General features: G+C 38.8%; 1 protein-coding gene across 4 annotated transcripts in view; it reads left to right on the top strand.

The window, feature by feature from the left end:
* The window catches only part of wdr17 (WD repeat domain 17), a 70044-nt gene that overhangs the window by 37757 nt on the left and 13000 nt on the right, over window positions 1-19287 (top strand). For all 4 annotated transcript variants that reach the window (XM_034015681.3, XM_058998780.1, XM_034015680.3 and 1 more), the window contains exons 14-20: window positions 3805-3954; window positions 4322-4452; window positions 4813-4938; window positions 11063-11218; window positions 11806-11870; window positions 15659-15791; window positions 18211-18302. In XM_034015681.3, the coding sequence (XP_033871572.1) occupies window positions 3805-3954; window positions 4322-4452; window positions 4813-4938; window positions 11063-11218; window positions 11806-11870; window positions 15659-15791; window positions 18211-18302 (853 nt within the window). The remainder of the gene's footprint in view (window positions 1-3804; window positions 3955-4321; window positions 4453-4812; window positions 4939-11062; window positions 11219-11805; window positions 11871-15658; window positions 15792-18210; window positions 18303-19287) is intronic.

Genomic DNA, 19287 nt, shown 5'->3' with positions numbered 1-19287 from the left:
TTAGTAATTGATTGTATCACTTGCAAAAGTAAGAGCATTGCAAAGAATCAAGCATAAGACAAGCATTGTAAAATCATGGTACAGCACAATCAAAAACGCAGGTGACCATGTAAATGGGTTAAGATTATTACAATCTTTTTAGGCTTTAAACAAACTTTCTCCAGTATTAATTAAAACATGACTTATGATCAGAGGATACCACTTCCATCTCAGTTATGAAAGTAATGTTTGCATGATGATTAAGGCTACGAGTTTGGCACGGTCATTTTTAGTACATTTCATCGGCAAGGTGTGGCCAAAAAAAAAAAAAAAAAAGATTTCACACAACATACACAAGAGCTTTTAAATAGTACATCAGAATCAATAATATAAAGACTATTGTGTTTGACTACTGACAAGTTTAAATGTTACTTTAGAGTACAGAACTTACAGTTAGAGTCTTCTACGATTCTGAAATAGCATGTTGTAAGAAAGTCTATGTAAATCGGTAAAGTTCTGTTCTCTGATTCATTTGTTCTTCTGTATTTACATAAAACAGCTCACTCACTGTTTTTTGTATTTTAGCTGTCTTTCCTACTGCAGATTCAATGGCTTGTAGCTTTCGTTTATGTAAAGCACTTTCAGTATGTTTGTCACAGCATGCTTTTACCACAGGAACTTTACCTGCTGTATAAAACATCATGCCACCACTCATGAAATGTCCACTTTGGATATTTTTCAATTCTCTGCTTAGCAGTGATATTTGTCACTTTGCTCACACTTATGTCACCATTTTGCCACCCCATAAACTTCCACTCCACTCATTTACATGCTTGCTCACTCAGCTACAAATCTAATTTGCTGGCCTACATAGCTACATGTAAATGCTGAGTGCATACACAACCAAACAATTTACAGATACACGCAGATTTGTAATTTCAGTGCATACTACATTATTGATAGAAATAAAGGAAGCGCCTAATACAATGTGTTTTTACATCAATTTCCAAGATTTTACATTTGGCGGCAAAAGTAGAATATATATATAATGTAGACCGACTACGCCAGAACAGAACTACCCCATACAAAGAACTAACAAAATGTATTATATACACCTTTACTGTTTCCTATATGTCGGTATCTTGACCATACAATTGCAATAAAAGGCTTACACAGGTTCGAATATATTTCTGTAGGGGAGCCACACCACTAAAATCCACCACCAGCCAGAAGTCAGACACACAGGCAGCAAGAATACAATCAACAGTTTTTATTCCAAAAAGAATAATAAAATAGAGTTGCCAGCAACTTTACGGCCTCCAGGACCAGTACCAGTAACAGTACCAGTACCAAACAATTTAGCAAATAGTACAGAATGCCAGTAACAGTACCAACATTTTTAGCAAATAGTGCAAAATGCCAGTACCAGTACCAAACACTTTAGCAAATAGTACAGAATGTCATTTTTACATAGTAACCATGACCCTATGTGCACTCTATTATGAGTTATGAGCCAGTTTTACATTTTACCTTTAGGAGAGGTCAAAGGTCATGGGCAATTACATTTTTTGATAGAGCATACATGGGTTACTATATGTGTTTCATAGTAACCATGGCCCTATCTGCACTCTAAGGAGTTATTAGCCAGTTTTGTATGTTGATGATGTCATCCAAAGTGGCCGCCATGTTTTTTTATTGTAGCAACTTCCCTTTAACACCCTTTAAAGACATCAACACTACAATCATATGTGCCATTGGGTTTGTTTCAATCTGACTAGCGGTTTGGGAGAAGAAGATCTTTGTAGTTTATGATTATGACGTCTGTACCATGCAATTTTGATGTCATGCAGCATGGCCTCCATACCACACAACCTATCAGCTTCTTACGAGCACCAGTTAATCTTGGACTATCCCTCAACAACTATACCAACTTTCAGCACTCTGCAATAAGTCGTTTTCGAAAGCCGAATTTTTACATTTAGGCAAAATGTTTTTTTTCAATCCAATATGGCAGCCTAACCATGTGACTTACGACATAAGTTCTTTAGCATTTTCCATCTTCCCATAAGCATCTACCAACCTACCGAATCTGGTGAGTTTTCGAGCAACTCTGGCGGAAAGAAAAATAATAAGAATAAGAATAATCCCAGTAATAACAATAGGCTTCCCAGCCTATGGCCTGGAAGCCTAAATACACACTGAAAAGTTAAAAATGTTGCAGGGTTCACAGCAATGTTTTAAAATCAATAGAACAATCACAGATCTACTTCTAGTGCCACCGTCTGGGATATACAGGCGGCCAGAATGTACGAACACTTGTTTCCCACAATTTAGTAATGCTCTAATTTTCAAAACAAATAGGACAGTAACACCAATGAATACCCTTCCCCACAACTGTCACACACTCGGCCAAACCCTGTAATCCTCAGCTGTAATTAGCACATGTAATTGCTTTTAAGTATTTCCAGTTCAGTCTCTTAATTCTAAATACAAGCAGTCCTGTAATGTTGCCTTGATACAGTTATGGAAATACGAGGAGTTAATGTCCTGCCCCACTCTGCACTAGAGCTTGAGAAGATCCTAATTATTGCAATGAAACAGAAAATAGACAGAGCAGGCGCATCCATAGTTATTTCCAACCCAAACAATAAAGTGCAGTTACTGGCAAGCAGTCTCAATAAATATACTAGTAAAATAACCCTAACTAAAAGTGCATTCAAAATATCAACTAAAACACCACAATACAATTTATCTAAAAACTTTTGGAATAAAATATTACTAACACATAAAATTCATATACTGGAACAACAGGAACAAAAGATCACTAAAGCACTATTATGAAGCTAATTACCAATTATTCTACTGCAAATACAAGTTAAGACAATACTAACATCCTCATATATATTTTGCTCTAGTTCATCTTTCAGTTTGTTTTCCTTTTCGCCATCAGCTTTCTCTTGCCTTGTTCTGCTGTTCATTTTCATTCTTCGCTTCTCTGTCTCTCTCTCTGTCGCTATCACTGTTCCTGTTTAGTTTTCTCTGTCTCGTTTTCTTCCCTGTTTCTGTGCCTATCCCTTGTCCCATTCGTTTTTGCTTTTCATTTCCGTTTCCGTTCTTTCTCTGTATGTCTGTCGTTTTCTTCCCTCTGTTTCTGTTTCTGTTTCATCCTTCGTTTTCTCTGTCTCGTTTTCTTGCCTCTGTTTCTGTACCTGTCCTTTGTCCCATTCATTTCCGTTTTTCATTTCCATTCTTTCTCTGTATGTCTGTCCCTGCTCTCCTTTTTTTGTTTCCTTCTCCTTTCTACCTGATCTGTTGCCTTTTTAAGGTGACCGTCACTGCATACCTGTCAATTAACTGAGATTGCCTGCCGGTGCATAGACTAGCCGGCACAAATGAAAATGCTGCTGCTGACACAAAACAAAATCAGTGCACATGAAAAATAATTGAATCAAATACAAAGCAATTATAAAACGTGATCACAAGTGCAGACTTCTACAATATATATATATATATATATATATATATATATATATATATATATATCTTAAATAATAATTAACCCACATGTGATAATTAAATATACAAACAAGACAAATCTACAATGAATAATTAAATACATACACATAAAAAAACGTCACCAAGCATAAACATTAGTCACCTAGTGACATACAGACTTTATTCAAATTTACAATTTCTGTGATCACCGTGACCTCCGTGACAAAGTCATAGCATTAATGATGATGCATCTGTCAAAGTTTTCGTCTATAGAATGTTATTTGTGCATGTTTTCTTTTATAAATTTCATTTTTTTAAATGCTACTCTAGGTTTGACTTGTCATCCTAATCGTCCTTTCACTATGGCTTCGTGTTCTCGAGATTCCACTGTGAGACTGTGGTCATTAACACCTCTAATTGCTCCACTTCAGATTAAAATTTTAGTTGACCGTAGCTGGGAAGAAATCATTGGCAATACTGGTAAGTCTATTAAAAAAATGCATAGACATGTTTGCTTCACTAAAAGAACCCTGGTGTTTGTTTAATTGTATTGTGAAAACTACGGGTACAGATATTTCTGCTTATTTCAGTATTATCACAAACCATATTACTTACAGTACCTTACCTTAGGTAGTCCATCATTGGTGCAAATTGGGGTCTGTAAAACCAGGAGATATTTATTTAGGAAGTAAATTATGATCATATAATCAATGTTTCAAGGAACGTACGTTTTTCAAGTATTTTATTGCCAGTAGTGACACATACATTCATTTTCATCTAAATACTCTTTCCAAAACAAATATACTAAATAACTGTTTTAAAACTATGTCAAAATATTGCTCTTTAGATCGTGCAATGGCACATGGTGCTCCCCCTCTCCTCTGTGGCAAAGTTTCAAGAGATATCAAGCAGGAGCTCGATAAACTAACAAATGATGTTCGGGTAAAGAAGCTGAGATGGTTTTCCGAATGCTTTTCTGTGAGTATATTTTGTAAACTGTAGAGATAGCTCTTTATTCAACCCCCATGTAAGTAGCTGTTTCTTGTTTTTTTATATGTTTTTAAACAAGTGTTGCTCAGCAGATCAAATCTAATTTGAATCATATGCCTATGGAAATCAGTGACTGTTACACACTATGCTATAGATTCTGACATTTTGTAAGACTGCTTGCTTCACTTCATGGTGGGAAACATGTTTCATCTAACTTAGTGGTACCCTGGCCCTAAAAGTGCAAAATAAAAGGAATAAATACATCTTTTAAAATGATCCTGGTTTGTGCAGAACATTTATCACAGGACAATGAACAAGTATTTAATTGTTTTCTTGTATTCCACATAGCCACCAGGAGGCAGTAAAAACCTTTGGGATCTTGTTGCTGTTATTAAAGGTCAGGATGATAGTTTGCTTCCTCAGAACTACTGCAAAGGAATCATGCACATGAAGCACCTTGTTAGATTTAAAACTGTAAGTAAAAACTTTTTTTTCATTCTTTCTTGCATATGTGTTGTCAGACTGACTCTTTATTTATATATACTCTAAGCACACTCTTAACCCTTTGCAGTCCATTTATTAAGTGCGTGTCAGGTGCATCAGGTCCAATTTATTTTCACACGCGCAGTTAATTTTAGACGCGCTATTTAAAAGTATTTTTTTCCACAGTCAAACAGGTTTAAAAGGCCCTGCATATCAACAAAGCAATCATTAGGCATCTCCAGCCCCGCCCCACCCTTTCGTTCACTATAGCTTTCACATATGCTAATAAATAAATAATAATAATAATAATAGTTGTACATACTGATCAATCATCTCCTGATCACTCATTTTATCACCAAACGCCTCAATAATGCAATCCAAGTCATTATTTTATTATTATAACATCTGAAAAAAGCTCTTCAAAATGTCCATGATATTCTCTGAGCGCTGATGCAGTAGCAGCCAGCTTGTTTCCTTATGGCCGCCGTTATCTGATGCCAGGGGCAAGTATGACTATTCATGAGATACGTCCTTTTTTTTTCGGCTTGTCTCGGCTCCTATCGCTCCCACTCGGCCATTGAATGGTTTTCTCGGCTTTTTCCAGAGAAAAAACGACTAGAAACCCGTTTTTTGCGTCTTTTTGATGATGTCGGACAGGGTCCAATATTGGACCGGATAGGAATAATTGCAATGTCGGACCAGGTCCGACAGGTCTGACATAGGACCACTAAGGGTTAAACTCAGGGGAGATGTTTAGGAGGACTGTGGAAGGGTTGTGGGCAATTCACTGACACCCACGGGAGACAGAAGGTTTTATATGAAATGCCGCTTGGCGCACTGATTTATTTTTGCCACAAGATGGCACTGTGGTACTGCTCCAGGAGCACAACCTAATACCAGCAATGGTAAAAAGGTTGGCAGGTCGTAGCGCACACGCAGGTGCTCAAAATAATAATGGAAACAAAAGGCGAAAGAAAAAGGGAAAATAAAACACCGTAATAAAATAAAGGTGCTGCACTCGGCAGCAGTGCCCCGACCGTCACTATCCTTACGGCCCGGGTCTCTGTCCTACGCTCACCCTTTCCCTCAGCCTGCTTATACTGTTTGGGGTTCTGCCCAAGTTTTTCCCTGCTACTAAAAATTCCTTTTCTTTTTTCTTTTTAATTAATTTGTTGTTGAGCTCATTCTTCTCCGGTCATGCTCGGTCCGGCAGCAGAGCTTCTGCCAGCTGGCTCATTTCGTCTTAGAGGAGCAGGCTGAGGGAACAACAGAGCGTTACCTTACAGGGTCAGCAATCCCCCAAGGCCCGCCTCTCAGCCACTCAGAGAGAGGGAAATCCAACACACCCTCCTCCCCACCTCTCCGTGTCACTGCCATGACTGACAACGTATCCAGATGACTTTTAAACAATCAAGAAAATCACACAGACTCATTTAATTTGCAGTTTTACCCAATCTGAGTATTATTAGTACCCTTTCGATTTATGAAATGCTTAATAATGGACTCAGTAGTTTAACAGACTACTTTGAATCCCAGCTGACAGGCAATCTGGGCGTCTCCAGTGCCTTTACAGGTATAACAGCATTAACACCAATACAGTAATACAAATACAATTATCATATGCTTAGCCCTTAGGCTAGTCATGCAAAAAGCTAAAAACACCCACCGCTAAATTCTAGAGCATCCAATATATGACTCTCTTAGACTAAAACATAAATCATATACCTTATAGCAATGCATCAATATAAAAGAGATATAGATTCAAAATAGTTCTTACCTTCCAAAATATATATGGAAGTGTAGAATATAACGTAAGAACAAGAGCTGTCTTGAAAGGCAAAGACTTCTAAATATGACCCAAACAGTAATCAGTTTTTCAGAGACCCTCAGAGCATGGACCATGTCAGCTTGCAAGATCAAGTTCAATGGTAAAGAATGGGGTCTTGCTCTATGATTTTCCGTCCGTTGAATACATCAGGAATCCCAATTAAATCTGATCAGCAATCTGTTTTGACAGTTCTTATCTTTGAGTTAATGATATATTCTAGAAGGATCCTGTCAACTCTTTTGAAAACTAATTGGATATAACTTCTTTCCAAAAAACATTGGAACATGATTTAGCTCTCTTTTTCCTAACCCCTCCTTTTTCTAAAAAGGTGGGTGAATCACAGTTCACAGGATCCTTACTACAATATCTGTATTAAAAGAGATGCTGTTTTATATATAACATCAATTTTCTGTGTGATTATATTAACCTGGGTCTACAATATATTCCCTCTGAGTAGCATATCTTGTCAACCTTTCAGATTAGTTTACTTTCACATACAGGTGTATTAAAAAAGTATTGGATAAAAAAACGTAGGGGTTTATCACAAGCCTTTGAATAAGAATACAGTGGTCAGCTCAGTTATTTCCATTTAAATTTAAGCTATAATAAACATGTTAAATGTAATTGCCTATATTAACTTGTACCATGCTTGGACCAAGCCTGATCTCCCTCTCTGCTTCTAAAAATTCGCCTGCACAAGAAGGTTTTAGACACCCTGTTTACTTGCCAAGACTAGTGTTTTCATTAATATGATACTCCACTGTAAGCACTTTTCCAAATTCACAGCATGAAGTCATTTTTTTGCCTATTCAAGAGACACCTGGACCGGTATCTTTTCAGATAATAAAAAAAGCTTACATCCTAATTTTTATAGCTCAGCTCTCATTATTTTCTTATAATATAATGAGATACATACTCCTGTCTTTCTTAAAGCACCTTCCGTTGGTTATCATTCAAGGTTGGCAAATCCCGCTTTCAAGAGCTAACACCAATTTGTCATCTCCAATGCTGCTTCTATTACAAGCAGGCAAAGGACGAGGTCACACAATTAGTTATATTCCTTCAGCAAGTTTACTGTATACTAAAGTTTATTAAATACAGTCTGCACTATATTCTCTTATTTCAAACTTAACAGTTCATCTGTTTTTATTGCAGTAAAACCTTTATATAAACCAAACATGTATATTATTTAATTTAATGGATATTGTAATGTCTAAAGGATTTTGGGTTTAGTTTACAGTTAATTTGTATTACAGTAGCGCCTGTAAAACAGCTCCACTTTCAAGCCAAACAAATGAGGTGCCTGCTTCTGCCAAGGCCACAGGCTTCTGCATGCAATAGTCTTTATTACTTTAAAAATAAGGAAGACACTATTTTTAAGTCTGACCAGCTTCTAAGAGTTTATACACTCTAATAACAAAGACATACATACAGACTAGCTTTTTTTTTCTAACATTGACACTAGTTCAAATCATTGAAACCTGTTCATAATTTGCTGCAATATTATTTATGCTGGTTTTATATTCTTATTACAATATTCTGACAGTGTCAGTTAGTACTGAACTTCTTTCGTTTTTAACTGTAATATATTCTTTAAACAATAATAATGTGTAACAGCCCGGCACTCACTCGGGTTCGTTGCCCCTTTAAAAGTACGACCCAGGACACAAGAAATTGAGTTTTCAGCGCTGACACTGGAGGATGCAGCAGTGGACAGAAATCTTCCCCTGGGAACCGGCGCAGCGATGTCCGATCACCCAGGGGAAGCGAAGCAGCGAACAGGGGGAGCGACAGCGATGTCTGGCAGCAGCCCAGCGACGTCTGGGTGCTCGGGGAGAGCGGAGCAGGGAACCAGGGGCAGAGCTGTGGCCAGTGTTGCAGACTCCTGGGCTCTAGGCCCAGCACAGGGAGGTCCAGGAAGACCGGCCGGGTGTCCTGGAGCAAGGGGTGAGGGACTGGACGCAGCGGTGCCGGACTGGACCGTAGGGGTGGTGGTCGGGGCTGTGGTGGAGGTATGCTTTTCACCTCCCCCCTGGGCTCCGGAAGCGGCGGCTCCTCCCCTCTGGGCTCTGGAAGCGGCGGCTCCTCCCCTCTGGGCTCCGGAAGCGGCGGCTCCTCCCCTCTGGGCTCCGGAAGCGGCGGCTCCTCACCTCTGGGCTCCGGAAGCGGCGGCTCCTCCCCTCTGGGCTCTGGAAGCGGCGATAGCAGCTCCTCCCTCTCTGGCTCGGGAGACTGTGGAGCTGCGCTAGCCTGCCCCCATTTCTGGAGCAACAGCTCCAACTCGGTTGGCTCCCACTCCTGTCTGTTCGGCGGTGCCAACCCCATCTCGCTCATCTGTCTCTCCCATGTCGCTGTCTGCTCTATCTGCGCAGCAGTATTGCGGTTGATATGTAACATGATTGCACCCACTCGGGTTCGTTGCCCCTTTAAAAATACGACCCAGGACACTGAAATGGATTTTCAAGCGCTGACGCGCTATTTTTAATAAACACACCAAAAATAAAACAAACACAAAATAAACACCTAGCTCCTCTTGGAGCGCTTACTACACACGTTTTTCCCTCACTAACTTGCAGGACGGCTAAGCCGTTTACCTGCTAACACAAACCAAAACCACACAGGTTTAACACAGCACTTACAATTACGACTGCTCAGAAGCAGAGCACCTCTCTTCTGCTTCCTTCTACTCAGCAGCCACGTACAGCCAAGCTGCACGTCTTAAATACCCCGCGCCTGGCATTAATTTACAATAAAGCTCAGTTGCGGGTGATAATTAATCAATAAACAATTAAACAAAATAATAAAACAATTAAACAAAATGTGCATTCCGCACATGTTTCTCTCGCAGGGAGGTTTTAACCCCCTCCCTGCTGTTTCTCATAACCCGCTATTTCACAAATGTTATTTGTATAACAGTTTAACTTTAAATGATTTTACAACCTGTATTTCTAATTCAGATACATCAATATAGCAATCTCTTTTATAAATTGTAATTGTATTTTACTTCATTGATATAAGAGGTTACTTTTTAATTAGGCACCTGCTTAGCAGCAAATGTAACCTTGAATATTAAAACTTAGGACTGCTCATACATTTACTTAATGTTATTATATTAGGTCTCTTATTTATTTAAATACTTTAGTTTTTTCTTACTATAATCAAACCTAGTTTGATTGCTTCTGGCATATTAACTGTGCTCCATAGATTCTGCCATTCTGCTCTCGCTGGATCAGAATGTTTTGAGGCTCTGAGTCTAATTAAAAAAGATGCTTTTGCCTGGTAAGGGAGGTCTGGAATTTTCAGCAGGTCAGTCTGACCTTCAATGCAATGAACTTCTCCACACAGGCCTTACACAGATCTGCTAATAATATTTTCTACTGGTTTTATATACCTGCAAAAACTTAAATCTTGTTAGCTGGGCTCCCATCTCTACATTCTCATTCACATCGTCAGTGGGCAAACACATTTTAACTGAATCTGGGTCCATCAAAGAACCGCACACCCTTGCAACCGAGGCCTTACATGTAAAAAGGATCTAATGACTTATAGCACAAAAGGGACGTGCCAGAACCATCTGTGACAGTTTAATGAAGTAAAAAGAACTAAAAACACTTTGTGACAGGGGTTGAATTTTACTGTATGAGGTTATCAATGGTTATGCCTTGTTATCCATATTTTCTGTGCAATGTTAGTAATTTGGTGAAAGCCATTTTAGTCATACTAATTAAAATGAATGAGTCATATAATATTGGTGCCCATTGTAGCAGTTCATTATGCACACTCAATAGGTGTTATCACTAAATCCAACACTATTGTAGCCTTAAGTTCTTATCTAGACTGCTTGCCAGTTATGGTAAATAGCAATGTAACTGATATTAGTGTGAGTCAACCCTTAATAAAGTTTACCATAGTATTTTGCACTGTATTTTTTATACTGTTATCATGCTTTTCCTATGGTTATACTACGCATTTACCATAGTTTACCTTTTTTTTTTTATATGCTTTACCATGCTCATCTGTGCTTTACAATGCTTACCTGTGCTTTACCATGCTTTCACTTTCACTTTATTACACTTTGCTGTGCTTTTATTATGGGGAACTTTCATAAGGGAAACATGATGAAATGCTGGTTGCTTTGCAGCCTGTTAAGTGATGGAGATAGAGGCATATTACAGGACAGACCAATGTGTCTATAGAGATTGTACAACATTGTACAATAGTAACTTCACATACTAAAACATTACATTAAAATGTCATATTTTTAAACTGTATTTTGTCTTTTTATAGTCAGAAGCCCAAGAGTTAACTATTGTGAAAATGTCCAAGTTTGGAGGTGGCATTGGTGCACCAAGCAAAGAGGAAAGGCTAAAAGAGGCAGCAAAAATTCATCTGGGATTAGGCCAGATCCAAAGACACTGTGAACTTATGGTGGAGCTTGGCGAGGTATGTTCAAAACAGTTAATTACTCAAATAACTATTTACATCTTCTACTTTTCTTGAAAAGCTGTCAGAAATATATTACAAGAGAGAAAAATCATCATCATCATTATCATCCTCATCGTCATCATCAACCATTGTTAAATACCGGTATGCATTTTGACTTGGAAAAAAAAGTGTAATAAAAACAATACTAATCATAGCATTTATTGTCCTTTATGACCAGACGTTTAAAGTACTGAACTAAGTACTGAACTAATCACTGTATTTCCCCTGAACAATAAAATGGTATATTCTTGATAGTGTTTTCCAAGTGTAAAATAAACTAGACAAACTACACAATTCACAAAAGAAGGAAGATGGATCAGGTTGAAATAAAGAAGTTCATGAAGAGGTTCATGTTTACAAATATCCACCCTGTGATAATGTCATGATGAAGCAGGAACTAATGATTCAGTCTTCATGAGAACAACTAGACCTATTTTGTTTATTGTCCTTTCCAATCTGCAATGACATCAAACCAAAAGAAAAAAAAATGTAATAATAAGAATAAAGGGCCCTTTATTCATTATGTGCAAATACATATATTTCAGTGGGACAAAGCTTTATCTGTAGCACCTGGTGTATCAATGAAGTACTGGAAAAAGCTTATGCAAAGGTAAGAATTTGTTTTCTACATTTAACAAAATTCAGAAACAAAAATAACCAGAGTTAAACAAAATCGGTTGTATTCGGAAAGCTAAAAGCATTCTTAAACGCATTTTTATTTTCTGCACCTGAACATATTTAAAAGGTTTGAAAAATGCATGTCCATTTTCACAGTTTCACTTTTTTATGTTTAAAGAGCAAGAGGCCGCCAGAGGTAAACTCTAACTTCTTTATTTATTTTTGGTTTCAACTGACAGTGACCATGCTGCAGTAATCTTGTTTCATAATAAACATTATATAGTATAGTATTACTGTTTAGCCATGTATATTAAAATAAAACCTAATATTTGATTACCAGATTTATCAACTATTTATTTCAATCAAAAAGCACTTAAGAAACTACCAGTAACATATCAATTAATATCTAAAACCAGGTAAAATTGTAAAAGTTGGCATGACACCACTAGCAGAAAACATAAAGCTAAAGAACTAGAAGTGCATTTGGTGCAGTGCACTGGGTGTAAGATCTGGTGGGTAACAGGATAGCAGGTATTTGTGCAGATGAACAGCTTGGTAGGTTATGCACTAGCTGCAGAGCAGAAAGCAAGTACAAAGATGTGATAGGTAGTCTGACAGAGCAGCTAGACCAGCAGCAGGCATCAAGGAGTTGGAGCAGTTTGTAGACTCCCAGGTGGAGTTGCATGTGGCACCACTGGATACACAGCAGCACACAGGAGAAGAGTAGAGGAGAGTCCAGAACCTGCAAACAGATTTCTTGCTCTTGGACCACAAGAACAGGAGTCGGGTAGTGACCAGGTGGAGGAAAGTGAAGCGTTGCAGCAGGCTACAGAGCAGGTCAGTAATACAGTGTGTTGGTACTACTAGTAAGCCTGCTGATTAAAAGAGTGGGGACAGTCAGAGGCAGACAATCATAGTGGAGGATTCAATTATAAGGCATGTTGACAGGACATTTTGCAGAAGGGACTCAGTAAACAGGAGTGTTATCTGTCTCCCTTGAGCCAGAGTTGAAGATGTGATCGACAGAGTAGATCACAAACAGGGCAAGTGCAGAACCAACAGTGATTTTCCGTGTAGGGACAAATAACATACGTGAGAGGAGGTCAGAGGTACTGAAAGAGAGGTTCACTGAACTCTGCCAGGCTTTAAGAGAAAAGGAATCAAGTAATCGTCTCCGGGGTGCCTCCAATTCTGAGAGCAGGGAAGGAGAGGCTCAGCAGAATAATTGGTTTAAATATATGGTTAGAGAATAAACGCAGAAGGGAGGGTTTGGGGTTTGTAGATAACTGGAGCACCTTTTGGGGAAAAAGCGACCTTTACAAGAAAGATGGCTCACACCTTAATGATATGCAGATATTCTGGAGTATAGAAAGAACCCTTAGGAAGACCATAAATGATTTAAACAAGTTACCAAAATTACAATATGAACTCTATTTATAAGGTAAGATACCTGTTATCTAATCACATACACGTGTGTGTGTGTGTATATACAGTGCCTATAGAAAGTCTACACCCCCTTTAACTTTTTTCACATTTTGTTGTGTCAGTGCCTCAGAGTTTCATGCATTTAATTTTTTTCCACTTATCTACACACCATACTTCACACTGTTAAGGGGAAAAAAGGTTTTATTGAGAAAAAAATTATATTTTAAAAATACAAAACTGAAAGATCATAATTGGATAAGTCTCCACCCCCCTGAGTTAATACTTGGTGGAAGCACCTTTGGCAGCAATTACAGCTGTGAGTCTGTTGGGATAGGTCTCTACCAACTTTGTACACCTAGATTTGGCAATATTTGACCATTCTTCTTTACAAAACTGTTCAAGCTCTGGCAAGTTCCTTGGGGAGTGTTGATGGACAGCAATCTTCAAGTCATGCCACAAATTTTCGATTGGATTTAGGTCAGGGCTCTGACTGGGCCACTCAAGGACATTTACCTTTTTGTTCCTTAGCCACTCCAGTGTAGCTTTGGCTGTGTGCTTTTGGGTCGTTGTCATGCTGAAAGGTGAACTTCCGTCACAGTTTCAGCTTTCTTGCAGAGGGCAGCAGGTTTTCCTCAAGGACTTCTCTGTACTTTGCTCCATTCATTTTCCCTTCTATCCTGACAAGTGCCCCAGTCCCTGCCGATGAGAAACATCCCCATAATATGATGCTGCCACCACCATGCTTCACAGTAGGGATGGTGTTCTCTGGGTGATGCGCTGTGTTGGGTTTGCACCAAACATAACGCTTTGCATTTGTCCAAAAAGTTCCATTTTAGTTTCGTCAGACCACAAAACTTTTTTCCACATGGCTACAGAATCTGCATACTTCAAACGGGATTCAAGGTGGGCTTTCTTGAGTAATGGCTTCCTTCTTGCCACCCTACCATACAGGCCAGATTTGAGGAGTGCTTGGGATATTGTTGTCACATGCACATTTTGACCAGTCTTGGACATAAAAGCCTGTAGCTCTTGCAAAGTTGCCATTGGCCTCTTGGTAGCCTCTCTGATCAGTCTCCTTCTTGCTCGGTCATCCAGTTTGGAAGGACGGCCTGATCTAGGCAGGGTCTTGGTGGTGCCATACACCTTCCACTTCTTAATAATCGTTTTGACCATGCTCCAAGGGATATTCAAGGCCTTTGATATTTTTTTATACCCATCCCCTGATCTGTGCCTTTGAAAAACTTTGTCCCGGAGTTCTTTTGAAAGCGCCTTGGTGCTCATGGTTGAGTCTTTGCTTTGAAATGCACAACCCAGCAGAGGGAAACTACAGGAACTGCTGAATTTATCCTGATCACTACAATTTAACACAGGTGGAGGCCACTTAACTTAGTGTGTGATTTTGAAGGCGATTGGTTACACATGAGCTAATTTAGGATTGCTATTACAAGGGGGGTGGACACTTATCCAACCAAGCTATTTCAGTTTTTATTTTTAATTAATTTTCTACAAATTTCTAGAATATTTTTTTCACTTGGAAGTTGTGGGGTAGGATGTGTAGATAAATGAAAAATTATTTTAATGCATTTTAATTCCAGGCTATATCGGGGTATGATATATATATATATATATAAATCATACCCCGATAAGCATTAGCTTGATACTTGCGTGTAATTTATGTTTGTATAGTTCTGTTTTAGGTAAAGCAGGACTTCTTAAGGGAACCAGAGCCGTGGTACCCCAACTCAACAGCTTTGTAGCCATTTTGAAGGGACAATTTTTAGTTGCTAAACCCTTGAACAAAGGGAGACCAGAGAGAGTTTCTGATTGGCTTGTTATATCAGATCCCACACTTCCTTTGACATGAAGCTCTGTCTCCTGTCAGCTAGGCTCAAAGTAAATTTGTCAGTTTCCCCATGTTGTGCTGACTGAGTGAGTTACCTTGATTAATTTGCAGCCTTATTAATTAATTACTCAGAATACTTAACTGTTAAAAATAAGCCAATATGACTTACAGTAGGAAGCACTTTTTTACACAGTTATACAGCCTTCCAGGTGAAGTAGTAAGATCAAAAACACTGGGAACATTTAAAAAAGACTAGATTGTGTGCTTTAAATTAGTCCCCCCCCCCATAGGGGAAAATGGTGTGTTAACAAGGGATGATCCTTGATGGGCTGAATGGCCTTTTCTCGTTCTCAAACTGTTTATTCATTTATTATGGCAGTTTCCTATAGAAACACAGACACAACCAAGGTCCACAGCCCTGTTAAAAAGCAGTTAGATTTCAAGTTTCCATAAAAATAATCACACTCTGAAGTGGGCATCTGTTAGCACTGATTCTTTTTTTTTTTTTGTAGGAGAGCTGACCAGCTTATACAAGAAGAAAACGATGATGTCATTCCTTACTGCATTGCCACAGGTGATGTGAAGAAACTGGTCAGTTTTTTCACTTCAAGAGGACAGCTTAAAGATGCTCTGCTTGTTGCCCAGGTAGCCTAGAAAATGTCATATGATTTTAGAAATGTTTATATTCTTTGACTGGATGCATGTACCTAAAAATTACCTTGATAACTGATGCTGGGTTAAGCACTTATAATGCTTAAAGTGTGTCTGAAATGCAGATACCATGTAAATGCAACAGCACCAGACCATCTTGCATTCCCTATGCAGCACCTGGCTTCTATCTAAATAGTCAATGCCAAGCTCTTAAGCCAGAAATTATTTATTTATTTATTTATTTATTTATTTATTAGCAGACACCCTTATCCAGGACGACTTACAGTTGTTACAAAATATCACAAATATCAAGAGCAGTTATGAAATACAATAATCAGTGGTAAATAAGAGCACATTCAAATAAGAGAGAATACAATTTTTTTAATATACAGTAAGTCATTTCAACTAAAAGCGATTAAACTTATAGTAAAAATATTTGCTTATAAGAGTAAATTCCATTAAGTAGTAGTAAGTACAATTAATGAATAAGAACAATTTCAAATAAGAGCAATTACAAACAATGTGAATACAGTTACTTTTAAGAATAAAAGCAAGTACAGAAAATAGTTATAATTAAGAGCAGTAGTAGAATACAGCAGTGTGGAGCAGTTAAGTGCAAGTACAAGTTATGATGCAAGTACTGATACAATTGGGTACCATATAGTCCAGTATAGTCTGGAGTTGTGAGGTTTACAGATGCTGTCTGAACATGTGTGCCTTGAGGAGGTGCCGGAAGGTAGTCAGGGGCTGAGCAGTCCTGATATCCATGGGTAGGTTGTTCCACCACTGAGGAGCAAGGGTGGAGAAGGAGCGGCCTCTGGAAGCAGGGGGAGCGGAGGGGGGGTACAACTAATCTGCCGGTGGCAGAGGAACGGAGGGGGGCGAGAAGTGGTGTAGGGAGAAATAATAGTCTGGAGGTAGGAGGGTGCAGAAAGGTTTAGACAGCGATAGGCAAGAACAAAAGTGGCGATAGGGAGCCAGTGGAGGTAGTGGAGCAGCAGATTAGCATGGGAGAAACAAGGAAGGGAAAAGAGAAGGCGAGCAGCAGAGTTTTGGATGAGCTGGAGTGGACGGATAGCAGAAGCAGGGAGGCTGGCCAGGAGGGAATTGCAGTAGTGAAGGTGGGACAGTACCAGGGCCTGAACTAGGAGCTGCGTGGAGTAGTTGGTGAAAAGGGGCAAATTCTGTGTATGTTGCTGAGGAAGAAGGAGCATGCCAGAGTAGAGATGTGCTGAGAGTAGGAGAGGGAGGGGTCGAGGGTGACACTGAGGTTCTTGGTGGATTCAAGAGGAATAGAGATAGAGAGATCAGTGGTGGGGAAGGAAGAGAAGGAGGTCTGATTTGGAGAGGTTGAGTTTAAGATGATGCGAGTGCATCCAGGAGGAGATGGCAAAGAGATAGGTAGAGATGTCAGTCAGAGAGGAAGATCGGCATCATCAGCATAGAAATGATACGGGAAGCCATGGGAGGAGATGAGGGGACCCAGGGAGCGGGTGTAGAGAAAGAACAGTAGGGGTCCCAGGACTGAGCCTTGGGGGACGTCTGTAGAAAGAGAGTAAGAGGCAGAGGGTGAGCCACTCCAGGACACACGGTACGTGCGATTGGAGAGGTAGAAGGAGAACCATGTAAGAGAAGTGCCAGAGAGCCCCAGATCAGCGAGGAAGGACAGGAGAGTGGTCGACTGTGTCAAAGGCAGCAGAGAGGTCTAGGAGAATTAGGACAGAGGAGAGGGAGGCAGCACGGGCAAAGAGCAGAGAGTTAGTGATGGAGAGAAAAGCAGTTTTAGTGGAGTGTGCCTGGCCAAAACCGGATCAGAGGGGGTCAAGCAGAGAATGTTTTGACAGGAAAGCAGAGAGCTGGCGATGTACCGCTCGCTCAGGGGTTTTAAAGAGGAAAGGGAGAAGTGAGACAGGACAAGTAGTTCTGGAGGGGTGAGGGATCAAGGGAAGTTTTTTTTTTTCTTAAGATGGGGGTGATGCAGGCCTTTTTGAAAGCAGAGGGGGAAAAGCCAGCGAGTTGAGAGGTGTTGAGAAGAGAAATCCCCAAATTAGATGCAGATGCTTGTATCCAAATGTTTAGAAAATGTGTATTTTTTCTGTATTTTTTTAAACAAAGCCCTACATATTAATTTAAGAATTCATAATTCCAAAGAGAACAGATAGAAACTGAAATCACATTAAACCATTATGTGCCATTGTCCTCATTTGAGGACAGACTACTTTGTAATGGTTATTTTAATTTTCTCATAACTATATCATTATGATGACTTAGTCTAATTTTGTTAACGGCAAAAGTTAAGTCTAAATGTAATGTATCAAATGTATCAGTTTGTGATTTTTTCAAAGAAAAACTAATTTGGTACTTAATGGGTTTATATGACTTTTTTATTTTATATTTGATTTTCATTCAATAGGCAGCTTGTGAAGGAAACATACAAGTCCCACATACCTCCCCCACAAACAACTCCCCAAGTGCTGATGGTAACAACATGGACAATTACAATGGGTATGTTTAAGACAGTTTTTACAAATGTTGTCTACTGGGGTTGAACAAAAAACCCAACAGAAACACCTCCCTTGAAACAGTTTAAGAGGGTGCAGGCCACAGGCACGCTTGTCTGCAGGGTGGGATGTGTGACCAATCCTAATGACCCATAGAGTTCACACTACTGAGACATGAAACATCAGTGAAAAAAAAAAAATGTATATGGAGGCTCCTGTCAACCAAGTGCCTTCTATCATATCGCTGTTGACATCAACCATATATGTTGTCTTACTCATTTTGACTAAATCAGACTTACAACATGTCAGGCATTCCTTTTGATTAGCTTTTTCTGTGAATTTTAAAGGTCCTGATGGTTTGGTTTTAGTTCTACAATTTACAAGAACCTGTCAAATATATAGAAATATAATTCCAATATGTTCCAAATTGCATGCTTTCTAGTTATATATATATATATATATATATATATATATATATATATATATATATATATATATATATATTTTAAAAAAAAGAGTGAAAAGGGAGGATGGCTTTCGTTTGCCTAGGGTTGCAAAAATCCTTGCGCCAGCCCTGCATGTATCTATCTATCTATATATATATATATATATCTATATATATATATATATATCTATATATATATATATATATATATATAATATATATATATATATATATATACAGTGCCTTGCAAAAGTATTCAGACCCCTGACCAATTCTCTCATATTACTGAATTACAAATGGTACATTGAAATTTCGTTCTGTTTGATATTTTATTTTAAAACACTGAAACTCAATATCAATTATTGTAAGGTGACATTGGTTTTATGTTGGGAAATATTTTTAAGAAAAATAAAAAACTGAAATATCTTGCTTGCATAAGTATTCAACCCCTGTGCTGTGGAAGCTCCCAGTTTACACCGACGAAAGAAATTGCCCTAACGAGGACACAATTACCTTACCATTGGCCTCCACCTGTGAACCATTA

This window comes from Acipenser ruthenus, chromosome 2, assembly GCF_902713425.1.
Source record: "Acipenser ruthenus chromosome 2, fAciRut3.2 maternal haplotype, whole genome shotgun sequence".
Lineage (NCBI taxonomy): Eukaryota > Metazoa > Chordata > Actinopteri > Acipenseriformes > Acipenseridae > Acipenser > Acipenser ruthenus.
This window is presented reverse-complemented; position numbering and strand designations above follow the sequence as displayed.